General features: G+C 39.7%; 1 protein-coding gene and 1 long non-coding RNA gene across 2 annotated transcripts in view; both read right to left on the bottom strand.

Annotated features, from left to right (window-relative positions):
- Nucleotides 1-1,117: 1,117 nt before the first annotated feature.
- On the bottom strand, nucleotides 1,118-2,766 carry LOC118843699. Its single transcript, XR_005009933.1, has 2 exons — nucleotides 2,262-2,766; nucleotides 1,118-1,443 (listed from the first exon to the last, which is right to left on the bottom strand). It is a non-coding gene; the product is annotated as an uncharacterized LOC118843699 (long non-coding RNA).
- Nucleotides 2,767-10,494: 7,728 nt separating this feature from the next.
- Nucleotides 10,495-17,210, bottom strand: part of C9 (complement C9) — a 65,386-nt gene continuing 58,670 nt past the window's right edge. The window contains exon 10 of the mRNA XM_036759060.1: nucleotides 10,495-10,864. Coding sequence (XP_036614955.1) covers nucleotides 10,643-10,864 — 222 coding nt within the window. The 3' untranslated portion in view covers nucleotides 10,495-10,642. The remainder of the gene's footprint in view (nucleotides 10,865-17,210) is intronic.

The following is a 17,210-nucleotide window of genomic DNA, read 5'->3' on the forward strand; positions in this document are numbered from 1 at the left end:
AGGAGTTGAAGGAACTGGGGGTGTTTAACCTTGAGAAGAGATGACTTGGGAGGCAGAATAAGGGACATGAGAATTGCCTTCAAGTGTTAAAATGATTGTGTCATAGAAGTGGGATCAGTCGTGTTCTGTTTGCCCTCAGAAGACAGAACCAGGAGTAAAAAGTATCAGATAGCAAAGAGGAGAATTTAAATTTGATGTAAATGTAATGGGGGTAATTGGGGTTCTCCAGTCTGATGGATTGGGACTACCCTATGAAGCATGCATGGAGCTGAGTGCAGAATGAAAAACTCCTTAACAACTAGACCAGTTCAAAAGTGGAAAGGGCTGCTGGGGACATAGGAGATTCTCTCTCAGTAGAAGAATTCAAGCAAAGATGACTCATAGAGTATATATATTTTTTCATAGAGTATATTGTAGAAGGGATTCTTTTTAGAAAGAGAATCATTGAGTCATAGATTTAGAATTAGAAGGGACCTCAGAGCTGGATGTAGTGGTGCATGTTTATAATCCCTCTTACTAGGGAGGCTGAGGCTGATGGATGGCTTGCATTAGGGAACTCTGAGCTACACTGCAGCTAATGGTACCAATATGGTGAGACCTCCATCAGGGTGGGGTGATGTGGAATAGGGAGGTACCACTAGCTGCCTAAGACAGAACAAAAAGGCCCAGTTTAGAAACAGAGCAGGTCAAAGCTTTTGTGCTGATCAGTAGGTAGGATTGACCCTTGAGTGCTGATGCACTTCCAGCCTAGGTGAGATAAAGAGACCTACTCTCAAAAAAAAAAAAATCTGGATCTCAGAGGTCACTGGATCCACCATCACACCTTGTTTTTTACTTTTACACATGAGAAACCTTGGGTCTGGAGAAGTAAAGTAACTTGTCCCAAGTCACACAGGTAGCAAGTTGGACTAGTATGGCTTCTAAGGTCCCTCTCAATTCTAAAATACCATGATTCTATGACTACATGGTATTTTCTAGCACTATATCTAGTGATTCTGTACATAAATAATAAATCATGTGTATGCAGATTAGTACAAATAAAGCCATAATGCCTGGGAAGGTAAACTTTAATTAGGCAAAGAAGTTTGACCCTTACTTTAAGCAACAGTATTCTCTCTTTTTAAATTTTATCCCATTTTATTTTATTTTCGCAGGAGAAAGGAAACTGGCTTTGTGGATTTAAGCATGCTTGAGTTCCTTTAATTCTGACATTGTACCTTGGAAAAACACAAAATGAAAAAAATGATCTGTGTTCAGAGAAGGGAGAAATCAATGTAGACCTTAATAAAGTGGGCCTGAAAGGATTGTTATGTGCACAGAAGCTTTTCTAGATGTATCCTCCTGGCTCAGGTTGCCTCCCAAGGCCTGGGGCTGGATCATTATGCTGGCCACCAGTCCTGACAATTTTTTTTTCTTTTCGTAGTCCTTTTTTTCCAGCAATTCCTAGAAGAAGCAAAGGATTGTTAGTAGTCTGTGAATGCAGTGCCAGGTGGGAATACAGTGCCAGATGTGAATGCAGTGCCAGATGTGAAAAGCCTTGCTGAATTAATGAGCCTGTAAATATGAATAATCCCAGATGGAATTTTTGATGAAACTGATGTGGGTCATGTTAGGGTCCACTCAGCACCTTTGGTCTCAACCTACTTTATTCTAAGGTTCCTGGGCCAATTTCAGTTTTGCTGGGATATTCCCAGTTTTAAAGGATCATACCAACATGGACAGCTGTACACAGAAAAGTATCAGACAGCTTTTGCTCTGGAGCTCAGGGGTCCAGCATGAAGCTCTGGGCAATGATGTGTTGGGAAATGTTTAACAACTAGCTTTCTGTCAGATATACTTTTAAGTTTAATCTGCCTTATAAGCATTTTCTCCTCTATTCTCTTAAGTCTAAATAATAAAACAGCAAATCAATCCTTGATTTGTAGGCTTGCCAATTTCCTAGATGTAAATGCTCATACTGAAAATTTAACAATTGGCTGGAACAAGTTGGTTTATGCTGACTTCAACACACCCCTGGTTGGAAGTGTGGAAGAAGGCAAAGTGAACATATTGAAGAAGGTAGTAGCAGGGATATTTTAAAAAATCACTTTTGTCTACTACATTTAAAAGCTGTTCCTTTCCAGGACTGTAATATCTTTCTCTTTGACTATAAGTCTTATTCAGAGAGCATAATAAAAACAGCTACTCAACACAAATACAAGGATAAAATACAATAAAAACAATGATAATAATTTGTACTGGTAGACTAAATGACTACTTACAAAGTGATTTTTCATAGTTTATCTGTTGATCATCGCAACATCTCTGTGAAATGGGCAGGAAGATTCTTATTATTTCCATTGTCGAGGTCAGACAATTCATGGCTGGGGACATGAAGTGATTTGCCCAGGCTCACACAATTAGATCATCTGGCATCAAGGACAGAGCACCTTGGAGGTTTCAGAATCTAACAGTTTGCCAATAGTGGCAAATTTTGAATCTGAAAGATACTTAGTTTTAACAGATGAGTCTGGATGAATGATTTTCTATCAATCCTTTTTCTACCTGTCTATACCTCCTCCAACTTAGTCAACAAACATTTATTCCATGCTTACCATGTGCTCCATGCTGGAGAAACAAAAGCAAGAATTCCTCTCTCAGCACCCTAATCCTCTTCTGTATTGCCTTTTACTGATTACTAAAATTTCATAAGAAGTTGGAACTAGAGGTTCTTAACCTGGAGTCCATGAACTTAAAAAAATTTTTTTTGGATAACTGCATTTAAACATAATTGGTTTCCTTTGTAATTTTATTTTATTCACTTTAAAACATTGTTCTGAAAAGGGATCCATAGGCTTCACCAGACTGCCAAAAGGGTATATGACACAAAAAAGGTTGAGAACCTCTGGTCTAGCCCAACCCTTTCATTTTACGGAGGAGGAAATTAAATCCTAGAAAAGGCAAGGGACTAGATCAAGATCACCCAGCTAGTTATTACAAGCATAAGATGTGTTTATTACCATGAAAGATATGAATGTCTGCGTGGGTTTCTTAAATATGACTCCAAGAAACATCAATCTATCTGGCATCTTGCCTACTCTTTTTCAAAAGGAGACTATGATTCCTGCCTTGAGGGGAACAGAAGAAAGATTAGCAAGGTTGGAGACTTTGGTTTTCAGTCTATGAAAGGGTTACTGGACTTGAACGATATCTATTTATCCCCTTCAGTATTGCTACTCTAGCAGCACAGATTTTTGATTCAAAACAAAAAAACCGCTTCCCTTGTCACTAGCCCTTAGGTTACACTCACCGGCTTAACTCCTTCCTGAAAGATGCTGCTTACACAAAAGACCATCACAAATAGTGAAATGAGTAAATCCATTTATCCAAGAGAATAACAAACAGAAATTGGAGAAGTTATACACATTAGAATATGCCCGAAAATATTCGGAGTGACTGAGGTGGGATCTCAGCTTATCCAAGACAGACATCCTGATCTCATTCAAGGTGATATTCCCTCAAGTCTCTAGGGAGGTATACTGGAAATCTATGACATGTTGAGGACCCAGATTCCCATACATGTCTGCAGGTTCCAGAATCTGCCTGCCTGCATGACTGTCTGTTTGGCTATCTGTGTTTGTCTGTCCATTCATCTATTTGTCTGTCTCCAAGTTCTCTCTTAATATGTCTGGAATTGGACCTTTAAAGAATGAAAATAGACTGGCACAACAAGTGTCCTCTAGGGCTTCTTAAACTTTTTCCACTGTGACCGCTTTTCACATTTTGGCAGCGTTTGTTGGCATTGCATGACCTGAAGGCATGAGCAATGCAAAGTGGGCATGCTTTGTGTTCAGAACCAATGCTGCAGTGAAGTTGCTCAATGCAACACAGGCAAGCATTGCCAGAAACACTTTGGATTTGTTACTCATTTGATTTTGAATTAATTTTTGGTCTTTGCATGTTCAGAAACCTTTTACTGTTGCCAAAATTTTACAGACCCCAAGAGGTCAAGACTCAGCTTAATAAGTGCCATCTAGAGGACAGAATGTTTCTTTTGTCGTAAACCTCTCAGAGCAACTTCAACCCTTACACATGTCAACAGTCGTACATTAGCATTCTCTCCATCAGGCGGAGTAGCAAATAAGCAACAGTATGCAAAATGTCCCAGGCTTGACTAGAGACTCAAGGTACAGAAGAGTGAGGCCTGGAGCCCAGGTCTCAACTCCTCATCCAGTGTTCTTTCTTCTACTATGTCATGAATATCCATACTTCCTCATTGCAGTACCTCATGCAACAAGCTTTTGCCTTTTACTCTACTCATAACTGGCTTCAGACACTTACTAACTGTGTGACCCTGGGCGAGTCACTTAACCCTATTTACCTCAGTTTATTCACCTGTAAAATGAGCTGGAGAAGGAAAAGGCAAACCACTTCAGTATCTTTGCCAAGAAAATCCCAAGTGGGGCCTGAAGAGTCAAACAAGACTGAAAAACAATATGAAATTGGGGAATGGCTTAACAAATTGTGGCATATGATTGTGATGGAGACCTATTGTACTATGAGAAATGATAAAGAGGATGGTTTCAGGAAAAAAAAAACAAACCATGAATTGATGCAAAGTGAAGTGAGAAGACCTGGGAGATCAGTGTGCATGGTAACAGCAATGTCGTAAATCGTAAATGAAAGACATGGCTACTCCAATCAATACAATGAGCCAAGACAATTTCAAGGGACTCAAGATGAAAAAATGATATCCACCTCCAGAGAGAGAACTGATGAGCTTAGTGCAAATTGAAGTATAATATTCTTCTTTTCTTTTTCTTTTTTTTGGTGATATGGCTAATATGAAAATATATATTGATTGTCTTGTCAGTGGGTGATGGAGGGAATGGGAAGGAGGGAGAGAATTTGAAATTAAAAATTAAAAAGAGGCTGTTAAAAATAAGTAAATAATCAATTGAATAAAAAAAGAAAGTTGAAATAGAAAAATTTCAAAAAAGGAGGGGTGCCTGTGAGCTATTAATGAAGTAAGAGATGCTGCATGAATAGGTCACTTCCCCATAACAAATACAAAGCCCACATGCTATACTAGTCTGCATATAATAGTAAACATTAATAAATTAGTTACTAACAAATGATTAAATAATAGTCTTAGAGCTAGGAAAGGCCTATAGCATATTGGGCAAAAGCATGGATAAAGGGCACGTGGATAAGGGACCAGAAGTCACAGACAAGGACCCTAGTTTTGCTCTGTAGGATTGGAAACTTCACTGTCAGAGCAGATGCCCCCATCAGCCTGATCACAGCTTCATTGAGATGTGGAAGGATAAGGTAATGTAGTTATTTCAAAGCAGTGGCTAGCTCTAAAAAAGGATTATAGCTCTCAAAAGTCATTGGGCAAATCTGTCAGGAGATATGACCAAGTCAGTTTTGTCAATTTGGGAGATGGCAAATTAGATATGGAGAGATGATTCGGTTCAATTCTGATCAACAGCTAAACAAAAATTTACTGATCCTTTACAATGTGTATCTTTATACTATACATATTAAATATACAATGTATATTTAATTATACTAAGGCATTGCTGGGATTCAAATGAGCTGTAAGCAAAAGTCACTATCAGTAAGGAGCTTACTCTTTATTTCAGTGAGGAGACAAAACATGTGCACATGAATGACTTAGATAAAAATGCATGATGCTAGGATTGAGCTCCTATGTGAGAAGTGCAGAAGGGAGGGTTTGGCTTGGTTTGTTGGGGAAGACTTAAGGTGGAGATGAGGTACAAAGGATGAACAGAATTTGGATTTGGAAGAAAGAAGGGAGGCAATGAATGCAAAGTCCTAAGGGTAAAGAGCCATCTGAAGAGAAGTACAGAGGAAAGAACTGAAGAATCAACTATTTAATGAGTAATCAAGGTAGAAATACTTAGGGCTGGGCTGAGGAGATATAGAAGAAGTATAAAGTGGTCCCTACCCTCCAGCAATCTACGATCTAGTGAATGGGGCCTGGGAGAGATAGGATCAGTGATCAGGAAACAATTAGTGAACAATATAAGACAATATGGGACAGCTAGGTGGTGCAGTGGATAGAATGCTGGGTCTAGAGTCGTAAAGACTCTGAGTTCAAATCTGGCCTCAGACACTCACTAGTTGTGTGATCCTGGGCAAGTCATTTAACCCTGTTTGGTTTAATTCCTCATCTGTAATATAAGCTGGAGAAGGAAATGGCAAACCACTCCAGTATCTTTGCCAAGAAAACTCCACATGGGGTCACAGAGACTTGGACATGACAGAAAAACGACTCAACAAGATAAGATAATATATAGTTACATTTGTGTGGTATGGACCGAGTGCTTAGAGATGGAATATTCAATAAGGATTAGATTAGAAGCATAGAATCTCAGAGTAGGAAGGGGCCTTAGAAATCTTCTAGGCCAAGGGTGGGGAACCTGCAGCCTCCAGGCCACATGTGGCCCTCTAGGTCCTTGGGTGCAGCCTTTTGCCTGAGTACAAACTTTATAGAACAAATCCTTTTATTAAGGGGATTTGTTCTGTGAAGTTTGGCCGCACTTGAGGACCTAGAGGGCCACATGTGACCTGGAGGCCACAGATTCCCAACCTTTTTCAGAATGCCCGACTTTCAGTAAACCTTCCTCTACTCAAAACACACACACACGCACACACACACACACACACACACACAACTGTAAGGAATATGTTGCAGTTTCAGGGACTGCTAGGGGACTGCAATCCCAGAGGGAACAGGTAGGTGGTGCTAAAGGTCTAGGCTCAACCCAGATGAGGCCAATTCATAAGAGCTGAGTACTAGAGGGTTAACACACATTATTTTCATATTTCTGGCGTATAACTCAGGGCTAGGCCAGCTGATTTATATGCCTTTGTATTTCAATAGCTTTTTTGGGGGGTGTCTCTCTCTCTCCCCCCTCCCCCGGTGGATTAAAAATACATGAAACCTTAGAACTTACCCGGAAGGCCAACCAACATCACTATTTCATTTTGGAGACAGGGAAGCTCAGTGAGAGCGGAGGGAAGTGAAATGTTCAAGGTAGAGGCATTGCTGTCATTGAGCCTAGATGCTAGGGCTTCAGACGTGTAGACTAGAATGCTTCTCTTTTCATAAGATTTGAGAGCTGGAAGGAACTTGGGATCCGAGAATCTAATCCTCCCCTTCCCCTGTTTTATAGATGAGGAAACTGGGCCTCCAGGTTAAATGATTCGGCAAAGGTTATTTAGCTAGTTAACGGGCAGCCAGGTGGTGCTGTGGATAGAATACCAGGCCCGGAGTCAGGAAGACTCATCTCCCTGAGTTCAAATCCTGCCTCAAACACTTACTACTGTGGGACCTTGATGGAGTCACTCAACCCTGGTTGCCTCAGTTTCCTCATCTGTAAAATGAGCTGGAGAAGGAAATGGCAAACCACTTGAGTATTTTTGCCAAGAAAATCCCAGATGGGGTCATGAAGAGTCAGATAGGACTGAAATGACTGAACAACCACAATATCTAGCTAGTGAGTGTCTGAGGCGGGATCTGAATGCGGGTCTTCTTAACTTTAAGTGCAACATCCTATCAATCAGTCCCTCTCTTTTCTCTTGCCTAATTCATGCTACTTACTCTTCAAGGCCCATCTGAAGGTCTATTTCCTCCATGGTACTTTTCTTTACTGTTGGGACAATATGAATCTCTTCCTACTGGACTGCCAGGAAAGGAGGATGCAGAAACCACCATTTGAAGTTCGACCCAAGAACAATTTATTTTCCATCATCTGTTCAATGACTGTCCTATTCTAATGGACATTTATTACTCCACCAATCTAACTATATTCTGTATTATGCTATTCTACAGCTGCTTCATGTGTAAATCTTTTTTCCTTGCAAAAAGATCATATGCTCCTTGGGGACAAAGAAAAGCATGTCCTCATTGGAAGCCTTGAAACCAAAACTGGATTTCTATTTTTTGGCTATGTTGCACGGCAGATTCTTTTTGGATATGTGTTGAACTGGATGGATTCTGAGGTCTCCTCCAACCCTCAAATTCTGTGATTCTTTTAAAGAACTTCTTGTGTGTCCTTGAAAATACATAGTGCGCAATAAATATTCAAGAAATACTGCTTGAACCTAATTGAATTCTTATGCATCCTGAAGTATCTTACAAATCACCCACAATTTCAACAGAGTTTAAAGATGTAAGTTATCAAAAGTGTTCAGAGTTTAATTTAGGCCAGGGCAGGCCATCTGAAACCCCAGGGAAATTGTTGGGTTTTGTTTGATTCTATGATTCTGCTCTTCAATAGAGATGCTTGGAATAGGCCATTTGTGAAACTCTAGGGAAATCTAGGGTTGTTTAGGTGACAGCTGAGGAATGGGAAGAAGTTCCATACTTCAAAGTATGTGCTGAAAGATAGCTAGCTAACAGAAGAGATCTAGGGAGTCAAAGAATGTTGAAGGGTAGGCTAGTTTTCTGAGAGGCTGCTTAGTACAGGGCAGGGATGTCAGACTTAAATACAAATGAAGGGCCACTAATCCTATGTAAGTATACCTGCAGGCTGCAAAATGAATTATTTTAAAATATAGTTATTTATCTCATTTTTATTTATTTTGTTAAATATTTGCCAGTTACATTTTAATCTGGTTTGGACATACTAGAGAAGGGTAACACCTTTGGTGTATTTGATGGAGAACTGACCTAAGAGTCTTGTCTCTGACCTGTGCTGTCTGTGTGACCCTGGATAAGTCACTTAACCCCTCAGTGCCCCAGGTGATGATCTCATAATGTAAGGTACAGAGTAGGTGCTGATCTGCATTTGGTAGAAGTTTCTTTACAACACTGAAATCATAGGTCTAGTAAAAAAAAATCATGATTTTTAAAAGTTTGAAAGGAGAAATATGTTGATGTAACAGGCTATTTGGCCAAGGTGCACAAGGCCCAATAATATGTGAGCCTAGAGCATTCTCTCTGGAGCTGGAGAGGAGGGAGTGGGTACCTCACAGACATCATAAACCCAGGGTAGATCACTATACTGAAGGTGGGTTTTCATAATCTTCCCCTTTCCCTGCCCCTGGAAGTATAGCTGCCCTTTACATCCAAATCCCACTACTAATGGGCATGGAAGTTCTTTCGAATTCGCTCCATTTTTCCAACTTGGGTCAATTCATCTTTGGTAGGTAACCTAACAACCTTTTGTCCCCAGGGACTAACCATATTGGTGTAAGACTTGGTGTAGAAACTCTGTCAGCTTTAGCCCTACTACAAGTCAGGATGGTGAGCTCAAGCGATCCACCAGCTTCAATCCCCACCCTGAATTGCAGGAACTACAGGCATGAGCCAGAGCTATAGTTGTGACCATTTTGCAGATTTAGAAACATACCTAACTCTGAGCTATTCCAGGGCTAATTGCAGGGGATGACCCATCAATCTTCCTGAACATTTCCAAACTGTGCCACCTTCACATCTTTTTCTTCCCATTCCCTCTGGAACTCAGACTCTGCCCCTAGAATCCTGATCTCTTGCCTTATCTTGCCCAGAACCAGGTTACCAGGCCATTTCCCTGCCCTTTCCAGAACATGCTAGCTCACGAATACCCACCCACCCCTTACCATTTTTCTTACTCTTCCCTTTGTATCATCTTCCCCCATTAGAATCTAAGCTCCTTGAAGATGTAGATTTTTGTTTGCCTGTACTTACATCCCCAGGCTTACCACAATGCCAAACATAAAGTATTTAAGAAATAATTAATTGAATTGTTTATTCAGTCACTGAGTCCTCTATATTAAAAAGTGTTCTATTGGAAGAATCCCTCTACTAATGAACATTTGATGAATTGGACTCAGGGGTGTGCTGGTAAATGTTTAATAGCTGACTGAAAACAAAATGTCCACAGGGCACACTTTTAAGTTTAATCTGCACTGTTAACATTTTGTCCACCACTTTCTTAAGCCTAGGTAATCAACACAGCAATAAACCAATCCTTGATCATTTGGTGATTTCAGAGGTATCACATTGGAAACTTAACAACCAGGTCTTGGAATATGGCACAATTGACTCCAGCATGCCACCATTGATCAAACCAGACTAAAATCATCAGCAAGAGCATTTTCACATTAATATTTCCCGGTCTATTGCAGCGTTTGCATTAATAAAGGTCACTAAGGCATTTTCAGGGTGGCTTATTCCATCTAGTCTGTGAATTATTTGTCTAGCTAGCTTCATTTTTCCCCCTCTTGTGGACTTTCCCTCTTATTTAGATTTTCATCAGAGGATGAACAGAAGCAAGGAGAGGCTAGAAACCCATCATTCTACCTTATTTTTAACTTGCTTCTTCCTCCTCTAATCAAATGTAAGCTCTTTAAAGGCAGGAATTTTTTTTTTCCTTCAATATCCCTAGAACCTAGCACAGTAACTGGCAGATGCTAGGCATTTAACAAATGCTTTTTGAATTGAATTTCCAGCCCTGATAAAAAGCTAGTGAAGGGAAATGTAGAAATTACTATGAAAAATGAAATTCCAGAATAATTTATTATTTTCCAACATTGATTCAACAATCATCTTTAGCTTTCACAGGCAATCTAGAAGTGAGCATGTCACAGTTTGCAAGCAAGATGGCCTGGGAGGGAATGTCTTTCCTCAAAAGAATTTTGCTCACCTTCAAACATTTGGCTTGATTTGGCAAGCAATTCCCCGAAAACCAGTTTCACAGGCACACATGCATTCCCCGTCCAGCAGCATGACAGTTCCTCCATTTTGGCAGGGCTGGCACTTGTGAGCGCTGAACTCAGCAAGATAGTCATTTATGGATTTTTCCAAATTTTGTTTCTTTTCATGTGCATCTTTCATTCTCACTGGAACCAGATTATTTATTGGAGATAGCTGCAGATCAAATAAGATAACACATAAAACTTAAATCGCCATATAAATGCTACTTATTATCAACAATGATAATATAAGTATTACTATTATCTTAGACCTATGTCTTGGGATCTCAGGATTAAGAGCTGGAAGGAGCCTTAGAGGTGATGTTATCCAACCACCTCATTTTGCAGAGTCAGAATTTGAGGCCAAGAGAAGTTAGCGGACTCCCCCAAGTTTAACAAAGTCATATAAATAGCTGAACCAGAATTTGAGCTTTATTTCTCTGTTTAAAGAGCCAAGTGCTCCTTTCCCTGCAATATGCTGCCTCTTGTGATCTTGTATATACCCTCAGGCCCTAGCCCAAACATTCTTTAAACACATATTAGGTGCTTAATGAATATTTACGTGAATGCTACGTGGGTGGATAAGATCACATATTTCTTTCCTGGGCTGGTTGGCTTTTTGTTTGGCTGCTCATGGTATATTCAGTTTAAAGGTAGCTTAGAAATAGAAGGCCCTCAAAATTCCTTGCCTCACAGCATTGTTTTTTTAAATAGTATTTCATTTTTTACCATTACATGTAAAGGCAATTTTTAACATTCCTTTTTTAAATAAAAATTTTGAGTTCCAAATTTTCTTCTTCCTTCCCTTTCCCCTTCTTAAGACAGTAAACAATTTGATATAGGTTACATATGTGAAATCATGTAAAACATATTTACATATTAATCATGTCGTGAAAGAAGAAACAGTTTGCAAAAAAAAAATACAGTTTGCAGAAGGAAAAAAAAAACCATTAAAAAATAAAGTGAAAATAGTATGCTTTGATCTGCATTCAGACTCCATCAATTCTTTCTCTGGAGGGCTTCACTGTATTGTTTAGCAGCTGAATTTAGGTTAGTGAAAATCCAAATTTCCAAACCATTAAAGCCATCTAAACATATTATTGTGCTTTTTGTCATAGCTCATATTCCAAATCTTTGCAGAGTTATTTGGCTTTCCCTGTTTATTGGGGCAGGTTCCAAGTTTAATGCAATAAAATGAAGTTTATCTGACGTTCTATCAAACTATAATATATATTGATCATTTACTCTTGCATTGGTCGTTGAGTTGTTTCAGTCATGTCTGACTCCTTGTGACCCCATGTGGGGTTTTCTTGGCTGAGATACTAGAGTGGCTTGCCATTTACTTCTCCAGCTCATTTTACAGATAAGGAAACTGAGGTAAACAGAGTTAAGTGACGTGCCCAGGGTCACACAGCTGGTAAGTGCCTGAGGCCAGATTTGAACTCAGGAAGATGAGTCTTCCTGACTCTAGGCCCAGTGCTCTATGTACTATAGTGCCACTTAGCTGCCTAGACTCTAGCACTTACAGAATCTTAAAGTGGCAAGTAACTGTAGAGGCCAATTTGTCCAACCCCTACCTGACCAGGATTCCTCTTGACAACATCTCAGGTTATTCAACCTTCACTTGAAGGCCTTTATTGATCTGGAACCCACTACCTTTCAAAGCAGTCCATTCTACTCTTCCTAGAGACCTAGGAAGTATTAGAAAGTTTTTCCTTACATTAAGCTTGAATCTGCTTCTGTCCTATGTTCATTTGTTGTTTCTAGTTTTCTTCTCTAGGACCAAGCAGAACAAGTCCACTCTCTCTTATAGAAGACAACCCTTCAAAAACTTGTAGATAATTATCATTCTCCCTAAGTTTTCTCTTTTCTAAACATTCCCAGCTCCTTCACCCTATCCTTGTATGTTATGGTCTCTAGTTGCCTGGCCGTCCTGGTCAACCACCTCTGAATGATATTCAGCTTGTCAATATCCTTTTTTAAAAATGTGGCACCCTGAACTGAATGCCCCATATACCATATCCCAGATACGCCCTCATCACAACAATTTGACTTAATTCAATTTATCAAATGATTATTAAATGCCTATTATGGGCCAGGCACCATGGGAGACACTGGGGATGCAAAGATAAAAATGAAAACTTTCCACACCCTAAAAGAGTTTGGATTCTATTGGAGAGGAAACAGAATATTATGATAGTCCCAAAACTTCTCTCTTCTGGGGGACCTCTCCAACCCATAAAGCTTACTTGTGGCAGGCTGCTTCACTTCTGGACTCATATATTCCTCCTTCCTGATATCACAGAGCATCCCTTTTCTGGAAATGTCCATAGCCTGTGCTTAGATGGATGGGACCTTCCCTGGCCAATCCCTAGAATCTCCCTCTGTATAGCATTCAAAGCAAGAAACCAAAATGATATGCCTCAAAAAGAACCTGTTTCCTTCTTTAAAAAAAAACCCCACCATACTTGACAAGACTCTCTGCTGTGGAGGAGATAAAGGGCTTGGTTTTCCCAAATATTGGCTAGGAAGTAAGGGAGTTGGCCAAACCCCGGTGTACCAAGTCTGAAGTCAGCCTCTCTGAAGAACCATCTCTCATCAGCTTCCTTCTGTGTGCCATGACTTGAAGACTGTTGTATCCAAATTCCAGTGGCTACCCTCCCTATGCATGCAACTATCCCAGCAACTGAAACCTAATTGTAATCCATCCCTCTGGCAACTGAGACCCAGATGTCTTCTTTGCCTATGGACCCTGTTCTCCTGCCCTTCTTCTCACGTGCTTCTTGCCCTTCCCTGTCTCTTCAGGCTTCCTGTGTTAAAACATGACATAATAAAGCCATATTACTTTAAATGATACTTTCATTTTAAAATCTATTGTAGAAAGCATCTTCTAGTCATCCTCATTCAGAAACAGGAAAATCTAGGAGGGTGTCCATTCCAGGCATGGAGGCATGAGGACAGTTCATATGAAAATACCAAGGCAGATGTCATGTCAAATTTAGAGAATAGCTTATAACTCAGTTATTTTATAGCAAAGTGTATGAAAGAGAGTAAAGGTGGATCATTCTGGAAAGGTGAGTCATAGCCACACTACAAAGGGCTCTCAATGTCAAGCTAATGAGTTTCTATTTTGTCTTGGAGACAATGGGGATCCATTAAAGTTTCTCAAGAAACTTGCTCAAGCAGGGGAGTGATGTGGTCAGGATGATTATTTTGACAACTGTGTAAAGGGTAAGAGAGGAAATAGAAACAGGAAGAATAATGAAGAGGCCATGAAGATAGTCTAGGTGAAACGTGCTGAGAGCATGACACAGAATGGTGGCAATGTAGGTGGTAAGGAAGGAAAAGATGTGAGAGATGTTGTGGAGGTAGAATCAACATGATGTGGCAAGTGATTGGCAATGAGGGATGACACAAAGGGACAAGTCAAAGGTGATTCAAAGGTTATGGATCTGGTTGACTGGGCTGATGGTTGGGGCTCTCAATAGGAATGAGAAAATTCAAAAATTACAAAAAATGTAAGAATGATGAAGAACATATTGAATTTGAGGTTTTAAAATGACATTGAGGTGGAGATGTGTGATGGTTATGGAAGAGGAAGATCTTCCCTGTCCATTAATAGGCCTATGTAACCTGCTTTGAGCTCTGGCCCAACTCGCAGCTGTGATACATTCTGAGTCACAGAGCCCACTGGGGAGGCTTGCTTGTAGGAAGGCTCTCACACCTTTTGCTAATTTCTAATTAGGCACTGAGTCATGAGGGTCGTGATGCCTTCTGGCTCTGAGAAGTATATGTATACTCTGAGTTGGTATTTTGCTTTGGGGGTTCACTTATGAGAAGGATCTTTGGATTCCCTGGTTGAGACGCTGAGTAGCCATATATTCAGAACTTCCTGACTGCTGAGATGTAAAGACTGTCTTGATCCAGTGGTATATGTAAAATGTATAGCAATATTGCTTTGTTTCAGGCGGTTAAGAGCCCTGTCTGTCGGTCTGTGCTAACTGCTTGTAGCTTTTCTCTGTATCTTCTCCGCTTTTATTTTCTCTGACATTCAGGGTGCTGACTTTTCCCCTGAACTAATGAATGTAATCAAAGGTAAGATTGTTAACCCCTTTTTGAGCAGTCTTTCCTAGAAAAGCAGATCAAAGAACTTGTATTAGCAGGCCATCCTGGGTATTCTATGGTGCTTGCTGCTACAAGATGTCTAGCTGTCACTTAAAAATGCAGTACAGAAACTCAAGAGAGATAGTTCTGTTATAGATTTGGAAGTTAGCGGCAAGAAATAATTGAATCCCTGGGAACTGATGATGGGGCAGCTAGGTGGTACAGTGGATGGAGTGCCAGGCCTGGAGTCAAGAAGACTGTTCTTTGTGAGTTCAAATGTGAACTCAGACACTTACTAGTTGTGTGACACTAGGCAAGTCACTTAACCTTGCCCTCCTTGGTTTCATCATCTGTAAAATGAACCGGAGAAGGAAATGGCAAACCACTCTGGTATTTTTGCCAAGAAAACCCTAAATGGGGTCACGAAGAGTCAGACATGACTGAAGACTGAACAACAACAAAACATGGGGAATTGATGAGATCACTACTGAGAAGCTTATCACAGGATCACAGGCTTAGAGGGGATAGGGATGCTAAAGGTCACCGAATCTAATACTTCATTTTATAGATGAGAAAATTGAGTCCTAGAGAGGGTAGCAATTGACCCCAAAGCAGACAAAAGCATAAGTTGCAACATCTCCTTTTGGGTGGTTCATTAGTTCTTTCTGTCCACACATATCTTGTTCAGGAACTTTTCTCTTTTAGAGCATTAAATGATATCTTAGCAACTAGAATAAATGAATAAATTTCATGATCATTGACAATTTGTGTATATTTTTCTTACCAGTAGAGTCAGCTGTTACCTCTTCTAAATCTAGTGAAACAGGTGAGAACCAAAGTCTACCAATGAAAAGAACGAACTATCACATGGCTAGCCAGGCGAGAACCTCTGCTATGTCACATCGTCTGGACTGTGTATGATGGCAAACACAGTGACTGTATTCAAAATTCACTTAGCTAACATATCTTTGAGATTAAGGAGGGAGCTAATTCCACTCAGTTCAATTCAATTTTAAAAAACACCTACAACATTTGATGTACTTGGCTAGGCACTGGGGGTTACAAAACAAAATTAAAATAGTCCCTGCTCTTAAGCAACTTACATTCTTCAAGAGTCTTCAATTAAATTCTATTAGAGAACTAACTTTGAATGACTCTGTGCCCTAAGTTTTCTGCATATAAAAACTGATACATGGGAAATATTTGCAACCGACTATACTTTCTTATTATCTGGAGTTTATTAGATGAAGAAAAACTATTTCTCTTGAAGAAATAATCCCTTCTGATTAAAGCTATCTATAGTCATATGAAAAAAAATGCTCTAAATCACTATGGATTAGAGAAATGCAAATTAAAACAACCCTGAGATATCACCTCACACCTATCAGATTGGCTAATATGACAAAAAAGGAAAATTATAAATGTTGGAGAAGATGTGGAAAAATTGGAACACTAATGCGTTGTTGGTGCAGTTACGAATGGATCCAGCCATTCTAGAAGGCAATTTGGTACTATGCCCAAAGAGCTATAAAAATGTGCATGCCCTTTGATCCAGCAATACCACTACTAGGCCTGTATCCTAAAGAGATCATAAAAAAGGGAAAAGGACCCACATATACAAAAATATTTATAACAGCTCCTTTTGTGGTGGCAAAGAATTGAAAACTGAGGGGATGCCCATCAGCTGGGGAATGACTGAACAAGTTGCAGTATATGAATTTAATGGAATACTATTGTTCCATAAGAAATGATGAGCAGGTGGATTTCAGAAAAACCTGGAAAGACATATGTGAACTGATGCTGAGTGAAGTGAGCAGAACCAGGAGAACATTGTACACAGCAACAGCCGCATTGTTCGATGGCTAACTTTGAGAGACTCAGCTCTTCTCAGCAATGCAATGATCCAAGACAAGTAGAAAGGACTCATGATGGAAAATTCCATCCACACCCAGAGAAAGAATTATGGAGTCTGAATGCGGATAGAAGCATACTATTTTCTCTCTTTTTTTCTTTCTCATGGTTTTCCCCTTTTGTTCTGATTCTTCTTTCATAACATGACTAATGTAGAAATAAGTTTAATATGATTGTACATGTATAGCCTATATCAGATTGCATGCCATCTTGGGGAGAGGGTGGGGAGAGAGGGAGAAAAAAATTTGGAACTCAAAATCTTATAAAAGTGAATGTTGAAAACTATGTTTGCATGTAATTGGAAAAAATAAAATACAATTAAGTAAATAAAAAAACAATCACTTCTGATCTAAAACTATATGTCTATATATGTTCTGCCTGAAAATATTTTATTTTATTTTTTTAATTAGCAGGTAAAAGGCCAGAAGCAGAGGTTTGTTGTGGTAGAGAGGAATCTTGTTGGACTAGGTGGTTTCTCTTCTCCCGTCTGACCCTGGGAGTCTGAG

The sequence above is a fragment of the Trichosurus vulpecula genome, chromosome 1 (assembly GCF_011100635.1).
Source record: "Trichosurus vulpecula isolate mTriVul1 chromosome 1, mTriVul1.pri, whole genome shotgun sequence".
Lineage (NCBI taxonomy): Eukaryota > Metazoa > Chordata > Mammalia > Diprotodontia > Phalangeridae > Trichosurus > Trichosurus vulpecula.